General features: G+C 52.1%; 2 protein-coding genes across 4 annotated transcripts in view; one reads left to right on the top strand and one right to left on the bottom strand.

Annotated features, from left to right (window-relative positions):
* MCM3AP (minichromosome maintenance complex component 3 associated protein) overlaps nt 1-3,024 on the bottom strand; it is a 42,286-nt gene extending 39,262 nt beyond the window's left edge. The window contains exons 1-2 of one of the 2 annotated variants that reach the window (XM_019963710.2): nt 2,888-3,024; nt 232-1,551 (exon numbers count right to left, since the gene is read on the bottom strand). In XM_019963710.2, the coding sequence (XP_019819269.2) occupies nt 232-1,444 (1,213 nt within the window). In that variant the 5' untranslated portion in view covers nt 1,445-1,551; nt 2,888-3,024. Of the gene's footprint in view, nt 1-231; nt 1,552-2,537; nt 2,679-2,887 lie in introns of those variants that run through there. The other variant, XM_019963703.2, reaches the window with a different exon arrangement.
* Nucleotides 3,025-3,066: 42 nt separating this feature from the next.
* Nucleotides 3,067-7,132, top strand: YBEY (ybeY metalloendoribonuclease). Of its 2 annotated transcripts, XM_070796425.1 has the most exons (4): nt 3,067-3,283; nt 4,447-4,575; nt 5,783-5,851; nt 6,868-7,132. In XM_070796425.1, exons 1-4 carry the CDS (start codon nt 3,074-3,076, stop codon nt 6,952-6,954), a joined length of 495 nt encoding a protein of 164 aa, XP_070652526.1. In that variant the 5' UTR covers nt 3,067-3,073; the 3' UTR covers nt 6,955-7,132. The 2 variants fall into 2 exon arrangements, with proteins under 2 accessions (XP_070652526.1, XP_070652532.1); XM_070796431.1 differs by lacking the exon at nt 5,783-5,851.
* Nucleotides 7,133-10,429: the final 3,297 nt, after the last annotated feature.

Raw genomic sequence — 10,429 nt, forward strand, 5'->3', positions numbered from 1 at the left:
AGTGAACAGTCAGAAAAATGTATCAGATGCAAAGTTTTCCAATTACTAGGGCATCAACTAGCAAAGAGCAAAGAAAATTTTTATGGCTGTTGAGACCTGCTCCAGGATCCTATATATTAGGATCCCTAATGTTTGCAGGGGGTTAACTAGGAGATTTAAGCTAACACTCGGGGAAATTTACCAAGAACCTGCCAGCAGGATAGACTGTATTTTGTACTTTCTAGAACGTACCTTCTTTTTTATCTCTGCTTTCAGTTTCTTCCTCTTTATTCACACCTGGAAGCCGGGAAGGCACCGGGACAGACTGACTGCCTCCTGGGATGACCAAGTGGTCATTTTCCCCAGACTCGACACAGCCAGTTTCCTTTTTAGATTCCTTGCTGCCCAGACGACCCACTTCTTTATTGCTTTTGAAGACATCCTGTATTGTCCGCCCAAACAAAGTGCCTCCTCGGGGTCGATTCAACCGAACAGGTCGTTTATCTGGAGGATGATCACCCCTTGACAGAGGGTCCAAGTCTTCAGCTGCATCGTGACCATGCCTCCTTGGGGACCGATCCTGGTCCTCCTTTCTTTTCAGTCCTTTCATGAGGCTGGGAAGTGGCTCCATTGGGGAAACAGCTTCTTCACATCCTTGTCTGACACCTGTTTTGCCAACTGGGAAGGGTTCACCCAAGGATCCTGAAGACATGGGGAAGGCGGTGAAGGTACTACTAGAAGTTCCAAACAGTGATTTGGGGCCTCTTTTCTCTTCCTCCACATTCTGATTTGGCAAAGCAGGGGTAAAGGCAGATGATGAATTATTGTTGCCTGGTTTTGAAAAGGTAAAATTTGAATTGGTGGCTGAACTACTTGTCACCTGAGAAAAAGGAAATGGGGCCAGTCCCCCAGGTCCACTACTGATTGGGTTGGAAAATGTAAAAAATCCAGAAGTAACTTGGCTCTTAGTTTTCTCTGGCTCAGATTCAGCCCCCAATATTGGTCTGAACACTGAATTTTCCAGAGGTTTAAAGCCAAATTCTGTTTTCCCAAAGAGAGAGCTTGCTTTTTCTCCAGTTTCTGGGGCAAAAGTAGAAGTACTTGGGAATGCTCCAAGGTTGGGGGACTTAAAACTGAATCCAGGATTTCCAGGCACACGTGAACTCGAAGGCCCAGAGGCAGCCACAAAGGCTGGACTGTGTTCAAGTCCAGAAAAGAGTCCAACATTTGTGGTTTGAGAGAATCCTAATGCTTGCACTGAAGAATGACTTTGTCCAGAAGATGATGGAAAACTGGACACCTGTGAAAATCCTGAGCTTTTCCCAGATAACGTATTGCTTTGTCCAAAAAGAGAGGGCTCACCAAACCGAAATTGTGGCTTAGCTTGAAATGTTCCTGTGGAACTACTGGAAGATGTTGGAAAAACACCAGTCTGCTGCCCACCGAAAGGATTAGTTGGATTCATCTTCTGAGCCAGTTACTAGAAGGCAATAAATACTACGTGTAGAAAAGTAGTCCTCTTCCTCAAATGGTCTGTTCAACTAGGGAGCTCCCCCCTATCTCCACAATAAGCTGAAAAACAAAAATTCAGACAATCACAACTATGCGGTGCTGGAAGGCACCAAATTAGAATTTTTAATCACACGCCAGGCAAAGCAAAGGACTAATTCTTATTTTCTGAGAGACAAATGGTGGTACCCTGCCTTATTGGAGGGAGTGCAGAGTAGAAGACGGTACAAATAAATTACTTTGTTATGGGGGTTTGGCTCAGACAGTTAAGCGTCTGCCTACAACGTGGGAGACCAGGGTTTGACCCCTGGGTGAGGGAGATCCTCTGAAGAAGGAAATGGCAACCCACTCCAGTACTCTTGCCTGGAAAATCCCATGGGAGGAGCCTGGTAGACTACAGTCCATGGAGTTGGACACGACTGAGCGACTTTACTTCACTTATGGGGGTTTAAAGCATGATCCTTTAAGACTTAAAAAAAAAAAAATTAAAACATCTTACTGAATTGGTAAATTTATGGAAAACCTAAAATAGCAATAAGAAAGTATATGCCAGTTGCACTTTCCAAGACAGGAGTTTCTGACGTCTTTCAATCTCCACAGCCAGAGAATTAAAATGTAACACTGCTAAAAAGTTAGTGTTTTCAATGTTTCCTCCCATCTAATTTTTTCTCCCAGTAACCAGGGCACCAAATACTTTTTCCAAACAAGGAAATAATTTGCGTTTTAACACAGTGGCGACTACCCCCAGGATCTAGCTCGAAGTACACAGTGCTCTTGAAAGACAGGCAGCCCCGCCAGATCGCGGGTGCAGCGCAACCCAAATCTCGGGCGGACCAATGGGTGGGCTCGGCGCCCGCCGCGCACCCACCCCCCGAGTCCTGCCGGCCGTGTGCCTCCCCCTCCCTGCGCCCCAGGACCCGCCATGTCCCATCCCCGCGCCCCTGGCCGCGCGCCCTCCGTGTTCCCCCAGCCCCGCTCGATTAGCAACACGGCCGCGGCGGCGGCGAAGAGGGCGGCCTCCGCCCTCCAGGGCCTCGCGCCGTGCTCACCGTCTAGCTCAGGGACATGGCCGCCCACCGTCCTTCGGGCTAGAGAGGCACGCAGGGCCCGTGGCCGCCTAGGCCAGTGCTGCCCGCGGCCCGCGAACACAAAACACCGCGGACCCACTTCCGGTCGGTCCCGCGCCGCCCAGCACCGCCCGGGCCCGGCCGCGCGCGGGTTCCGCTCTCCGGCCGGGCGGCGGCGGAGCGGCTTCCGGGGCGCGGCGTCCACACCCCCATCCGCCCGCTTCTGCTCAGTAAGCGCCTCTTCCCCAAAATGGGGCGGCGCGCGCTGGGCCTGCCGTGCACCCTTACACCGCTGGGCCCTCCCCTCTCGCCCGTTTTCTAGTGTGTGTCACCGGCCGTCCGGAGCGTCGCACTCCACCGTCTGTCCAGGCCCCCCGTGCTGCGTCTTCCTCTCGGTAAAGCGCACGTTCCATGACAGTTTTCAACGAATTCCACCGAACGGGGTGACGTGTCCGTGCGTGCGCGTGCGTTGCTACAGAACTTCCGCGGGCTTTACGATTCATCGGCCCGAAGTCGAGATGAGCCTGGCGCTGCGCAATCTGCAGCGGGCGGTGCCCCTGCGGCGCGCGCTACTGCGCCAGAGGCTGCAGGCGGTGCGCGGGGCCCTGGGCGTGCGGGCCTTCGACCTGGGGGTTGTCTGCGTCGACAACCGGAAGATTCAGCAGATGAACAGGATCTACCGAGAGCAAGACACCCCGACCGACGTGCTGTCCTTCCCGTTTCACGAGGTAAAGGCTGCCCTCCTGTTCTCGTCCGGCCTACCTTCCGCTGTGAATTCCGTTAATTACACCACAGACAGGATTGTCAGTGTTGCTCCGAAAATTTCAAATACACACGGAAGTAGAGAGTAAGATGTGACCGTCGCTACTGATCAGAGCTTATTGCTGAAGGAGGGAGGGTGATCCCCGCCCTCCTCGTAACAGTGAATTAAAGAGAAAGCGCTTCTGCAGTTTTAAGTGTGATTCAATAATGGATATGTACGGGTTGAAAATTTTGAATAACTCTGAAAATAAAAGGACAGACTTGGGCAAATATTTTAAACAAATATGTGCTGTCTATCAGGTTATGAGGATTTCCCTGTGGCTCAAACGGTAAAAAAATCCTGCCTGCTATGCAGGAGACCAGGGTTCCATCCCTGGGTCGGGAAGATCCCCTGGAGGAGGGAAGGTACAGCAACCCTCCAGTATTCTTGCCTGGAGAATCCCATGGACAGAGGAGCCTGGCAGGCTACAGTCCATGAGGTCAAAAAGAGCTGGACACGACTGAGCAACTAACACAGGCATCAGGTTATTACCTATGTTATGTGAATGATTCATTCCAGACTTCCTGCATTGTTAGTGGCCACATAAATTGGGGCAGCCCTTTTGGAAAGCAGTCTGGCAGTTTACCTGAAGTAAGTCTTGATAACTGTTTAATCCACTAGGATCACACCTAAGGAAATAAATTGAAAAAGGAAAGAGAATTAAGTGTTCAACGTGTAATATAAAAATACATTAAAGTGTCCATTTATTTTCCATAAAAAGAAATAAAAATATTTGACTGACTTAGTGTGAACAGCGCTCAGCTGAATGGACTGGTCTTTATGTGGGAACATGTGATCAGTATCAAAACTGGGAAGAACAGAAATGTAAACTTGTATCAGTGAGGTGATTTAGCTCCATAGATGTTTTGGAGCTGAGTGGTTGTGCATTAGGAAGGATGAAAGAAATGGAAATAATTATTTTGACAGTGTGGGAACATCTTAAGTCAGTGTGTAGTGTCCCTGCCACAGTCCTGATTCGTCTGCCTTGAAAGTAGCAACACAGGGTCTTTCAGGGTAGAAACCTGTGGGCCTGTGGCGAGTTAGTGTTCTGAGGTCATGTTCTGCAAGTGTGTGTTTCCTCATTTTCAGAATCTGAAAGCAGGTGAAATCCCCCAGCCCGACTTTCCAGATGACTATAATTTAGGAGACATTTTCCTGGGCGTGGAGTTTATCTTCCAGCAGTGCAAGGAAGATGAAGATTACTATGACATCCTGACTGTAAGTGGGATGCTGAAATGACAAATCCTTATGGGCAAAGCAGAGGCCCATGTCCTTCATCCAGGCCATGAGAGGAGGTTGTGGAGGTGACATGGACATCCACACCATAATCCTTGTGTAGGACAAGGGTTCCTGGCGGAAACCCGCAGGCAGGGGCCGTGCCCTCTCACCACACCTCAGAGAGGAGAGCCTGGGGTATGGGTCTGTGCCCCCGAGGCAGTGTTGGGTGAGGGGAGGGGACAGGAAGCATGCTGGGAGGAGGGAGCCCCGGGAGTGGCCTGATTATTAGCTTTGCCTCTGGAGATGAGCTGGCTGCCATTTAGCCAGCTCAGACAGGCTGAAGGAGCTTCTTACTGAACTGCTAGAAGCAGGTGGGATTCCGGCCTCCAGCACCTTCAGATCTGTCTCCTCCCCTGATGCCATGAAGGATGGCAGGATGGCGGAAGTGTTCTGAAAAGCGGTGTCCGACTCAGTCGTGTTTCAGTGTCCCCATGGATTCAATGGAGGTGTCTCCCTTTGTCCGCACCCTAAAGTATTGGGGAATCCTAGTGCTTCCGAGACTTGAAGTGGAACTTCCCAGCGAGACTCCCTGTGCTCAGGCGTCAGGGTTGCTGAGGAGGGTGTGCTTTCTCCCTGCAAGTGGTTAAGAACCGCAGCGTAGACAGCACTGCTTAGCACCGGTCTCAACTCCAGGATCTCCGTGACTAGCGTCTGTGTGCCCCTGGGGGCTCTGGGCTGGGGTCACCTGTGGACACTCCACTGCCCAACACCTTCTGAGAAGTCTCTTACCCACAGTGGAGAGCCAGCCTGCACTCCTAGGATCCTCAGTTCCCTGGCACTAGGCCAGGCCAACCCACTCTCCTGCCAGCTGGCACCCGCCTACATGGCAACGCTGGGTACCTCCCCTTTCCCTGCCCTGGTTTTCCATGTCTCCACAGCTCCCCCCACCCCAGAGGAGATCCTGATCTTCGCACCCCACTACAGGGGCCTGACCTACTCCTGCTAACCAGACCCACCCCTGTGACCTCACCACCTGCCTGCAGCCCTGCCTGGGCCCAGAGGAGGCTTCCTCACCTCCCACTGGGCATCCACTTGCCCTCGCTGACTTTTTCCTCCTCCTCCTCCACTACCGCCGCTACTACCACCACCCCAGCTCATGGCTTGATCCTGACCACCCTCTGAGGCAAATTCTTAATTGTTCTGACAGGTGACTGCCACCCACGGGCTCTGTCACCTGCTGGGCTTCACACACAGCACGGAGGCCGAATGGCAGAAGGTAGGAGCCCTGCCCTGTCTGCGGCACACACGGGCACGCATTGCAGCCCAGGCTCCAGAAACCAGGCTGTGCGACCTGCCCCCTGCTGTCCAGTGTGAAAACCAAATGGAGAAATGCAGCCAAATGAGGAATTGATAGGGCCCACTTTATAAAAGAAACAGTGTTTGTTTTAAATACTGGGCTCCCTAAGTGCTCGTAACTCCTTTATTCATTCACTATTGAAAAGTCCGAGGAGAGATGCTGCTGTGAATTTCATGAAATCCCAAAATGACTTAAAGTTAAACTCTTCATTGAGTTATTGTGATGATATTTGTCAGTAGGAAACAGGATTTAGGACATTAGAGTGTCTGATCCAGACCTATCATGTGGTGGTTTGTTTCCTCAAAGACTACCAGTATTTACTCAGTTTATAAAGGTCTGTGTTGGTATAGAACCATAATTGCGTTTTATTAACTCAAATTATGTACATAATCAAACAGGCTCTCTGAACTGCATAGAAAAACGTTTTTTGAAAATTAACAAAATGGTCCTGGTACAGTTGGCTTCCCCAGCCTTCCGAGGCTCCTGCGTCCACGCTGGCCACACCCTGGCTCTGTCCCCCACCCCTAACCCTGCTCTAGCCCACTCATCCCCCTCCTCCGCTCTGCTGCCCTCTGCTCCAGCAGCATCTCAGGGACGCTCCAGGGCGGTTTCCCACCAGCCCACCCTTCCCCCCAGGAGGGGCTGTCCTCATACACCCACTCCCAGGCTTTGAAGCAAGTCACCCAGTCTGACCCCTTCTTCTAACCCCGAGATAGGCCCTCCCCTCCTCTTCATACCCAAGACCACCAGCTCAGCCCCGGCCCCCCACCCCCTGCCCCTGCTGGCTCCAAGGCTCACACCAGGAGCTCCTCTGTCCTGGGGCTGCCCGCCTCGGGCTGTGTGGGAGGCCATGGGCCTCAGGGAGAGAGCCCCAGGGCCAGGGCAGGCCAGGCCTCTGGGCCAGTCCAGAGCTGGTTTCCACCCCTTTCTTTCAGATGTACCAGAAGGAGAAGCAGGTTCTCCAGGAGCTGAACAAACACATGGGGACCAGGCTGCAGCCCCTGAGCAGAGGCCTCTTCTGACGGAGGTGACGCACTGTGGCTGGAAAATCTGTGGCTGAAAGCCCCAGAGATCAGGGCGCCCCCACACTGAGGGTCTCGGTGGCCACTGCTGCCCTGTGGGGCAACTTCCAGTCCTTCGTTTAGGACACAGCCAGTGTGCTATTTCCAGTGTTGTAAATAAAATAGTTCTCAGCTCTCAGATCATACAGAGGTGGGGCATGGGAACCACCCCTTCCCCGGGGCTCTGCCTTTGGCTTGGGGGCATCTCGCCCATCTCAGGACAGATCAAGGAGCCCAGGTGGGTGTGCCCTCCCTTGAAATCCAGCTGGATTCAGTCCCACCCAGTCCCCACAGGAGCAGGATGGCCTCGAGGCCAGCCGACCCACCCCCACCCCAGGGGACCCTCAGCTCTTTTGCCATCACCCGCCCCTGCCCTTTGGTCCCCGGTCCAAGCATTTGCTCGTAGGTCGTTCCTGAGTCCTCTGCCATGGCACCCGCATAGCAGAGCTCTCACTGCCACATCCCATCCTCTTGTTGGACTGCACCCTTCTGTTGTCCTGTTCAGGCCTGCCTTCTGAACAGTCAAGTAAACCCAGGGGTCACCCAGAGCCTTCTCCAGAGCTGTGCCTACGCTCTGACCTCGCAAGTGGGGCAGATGTGGAGAGGGCGGGCACTGAGCCAACTCAGGGCCTGGCTGCCTCGACCTCAGGCCCCAGCACTGACCATAGTGCCACAGACTCTCCACGGAGCTCCAGATGAGTCAGGGCAACAAAACAATGCCTCTTGGAGAATCTAAAACTCAGAAAACTATGATTCTAAGAATTTGGTTTCTCCCATAAGTTGATTTTAGAAACATGAAAACGCATTTCCCATTGGATTTGCATCCTGAGCCTGGACTTCCAGTGGCTCCTGGGGACACAGGTCTGTCATTTTCCTGAGCTGCTGGTTGCGTGACCTGCTTGTAATCATTAAGCTTGTTCTCAGTTTAGAGTTTAACGTGGCAAAGACCAATGATAAGCCCGCAGAGCTCTCTGCTTTCTGGGTCCTTTTAAGGGACCGAAGGGTCCTGAGACCCGCTGGTCCTGCCAGCAAGTGTTTGGAGGGTCTTCACCTGCCACTAGAGCCAGCCCCTCAAGACCTCTGGTCGTGTCTGGACACAGGCGACTTGCTCCTGTGTTCAAGTCTGAGCAGACTTGCTGGGGCTGGAGGAGGGTCCAGATATACAGGGTGATGCAGTGAGAAGCTTTCCAGGGTTGGATAGTGTGTCCCTCCCGCCCGCCCACCCTAGCATCCCATAGCAGTGGCCCCCGGGTCCTGCTACCTGGTACCAGGTTCTAAGGGACCTGGGTGTGCCTTGACCCTCCACGTGGACAGCGTCCATGTGTACAGCACAGCCATCCTGTGTTTCTCTCACCAGTGACCCTCCCCATTGGCATCCCCTCCACCAGATGGGCAACTGCTCGTGTCTTATTGCCCATTTTCTACTGTTTTTTCCTTTTTTCTTAATAATTGGGTGTTTTAATATGTGTTTTAAACAGCCCTTGAATTTTAGTACAGAATGTGAGCAAGTGTCCTGACCTGAATCTGAGAGAAGGCCACTGCACGGTCCATCAGCAGCCAGGCCATCTGCTGGCCACAGGGCGTCTTGGTTCTGTCTAATTCCACTGGTTGCCCCCACCCCCTGCCCTCCTCACCCCAGACACATGCTACCTGGTCCCAGTTCAGTTCAGTTCAGTTGCTCAGTCATGTCCAATTCTTTGCAACCCCTTGGTTGCACACCAGACCTCCCTGTCCATCAGCAACTCCCAGAGCTTGCTCACACTCATGTCCATCGAGTTGGTGATGCCATCCAACCATCTCATCCTCTGTGGTCCCCTTCTCCTCCTGCCTTCAACCTTTCCCAGCATCAAGGTCTTTTCCAGTGAGTCAGTTCTTCCCATCAGATGGCCAAAGTATTGGAACTTCAGCATCAGTCCTTCCAGTGAATATTCAGGACTGATTTCTTTCAGGATTAACTGGTTGGATCTCCTTGCAGTCCAAGGGACTCTCAAGAGTCTTCTCTAACACGATAGTTCAAAAGCATCAATTCTTCGGTGCTCAGCCTTATTTATGATCCAGCTCTCACATCCATACCTGCCTGGTCCCAGAGCTTCCTTGCAAATCCAGCATCGCCTGAGCAGAGCCCCTGCTCCATGTGTTGCCTGGGTTCCCAGCTCTTTACTGTCCTGGGAGTGTCCTAGATGCACCTCGCAGGCTCCAGGCCCTGAAGGCAACGTAGAGTTACGCCAGGTCCACAGGGCACAGGCAGTGCCTCCTGCTTCATGGTCCTTGACATCTTGGTGAGGGGAGCCCCACCAGCACCCCCACCAGGGCACTTGGCACAACCATTAAAATTTCCTCTCCTCACAACACTTCTACCACTAACTGCCAGGAGCCAGTGCAGCCCCCACAAGTGAAGGGCTCAGGCCCACAAGTTCAGTTGAGTTCAGTCGCTCAGTCGTGTCCGACTCTTTGCAACCCCATGGGCTGCAGCACTCCAGGCTTCCCTGTCCATCACCAATACCTGGAGCTTGTTCAAACTCATGTCCATCGAGTCAGTGATGCCATCCAACCATCTCATCCTCTGTCATCCCCTTCTCCTGCCTTCAGTCTTGCCCAGCATCAGTCTTTTCCAGTGAGACAGTTCTTTGAATCAGGTGGCCAAAGTTTTGGAGCTTCAGCTTCAGCATCGTCATCAGTCCTTCCTAATTTCCTTTAGGAAATTAGGTTTGATCTTGCAGTCCAAGGGACTCTCAAGAGTCATCTTCAACACCACAGTTCAAAAGCATCAGTTCTTTGGTGCTCAGCTTTCTCTGTAGTCCAACTCACATTCATATGTGGATGTGACGTATGGATAAGTTTTTTAAATGTTGAGTTTTAAGCCAACTTTTTCATTCCTCTTTCACTTTCATCAAGAGGCTCTTTAGTTCTTCTTCACTTTCTGCCATAAGGCTGGTGTCATCTGCTTATCTGAGGTTATTGATATTTCTCCCATCTCCCATGGACTCCCATGGACATCTCCCAGGTCCATCAAGTTGATGATGCCATCCAACCATCTTATCCTGGCCTCCCTACCGAGGCTATTAACCCTCTCAAGACTTCCCTGGTGGTTCAGCGGCTAGGACTCCGAGCTGCCAATGCAGGGAGCCCAGGTTTGATCCCTGGTCAGGGAACTAGATCCCGCACGTTGCAACTAGAACTTGGTGCAGCCAAATAAATAAAAATAAATATTATTTTTTAAAAAATGCCTCCCACTCTAGACCAAGATACTCTATTGTCCAACTTTACCAGAAATCAGAGGTTCCCATAACCCTCCCCATCCCTCAGGTTCAGTAATTTGCTATAATGGTCACAGAACTCAGGGAACACTGCTTTATTGTAAAGGACACAGATGAACAGCCTGCTGGAGACATGCAAGGGGTGAGGTCTGGGAGGGTCCGGAACACAGGAGCGTGTC

This window comes from Bos indicus, chromosome 1 (assembly GCF_029378745.1).
Source record: "Bos indicus isolate NIAB-ARS_2022 breed Sahiwal x Tharparkar chromosome 1, NIAB-ARS_B.indTharparkar_mat_pri_1.0, whole genome shotgun sequence".
NCBI lineage: Eukaryota > Metazoa > Chordata > Mammalia > Artiodactyla > Bovidae > Bos > Bos indicus.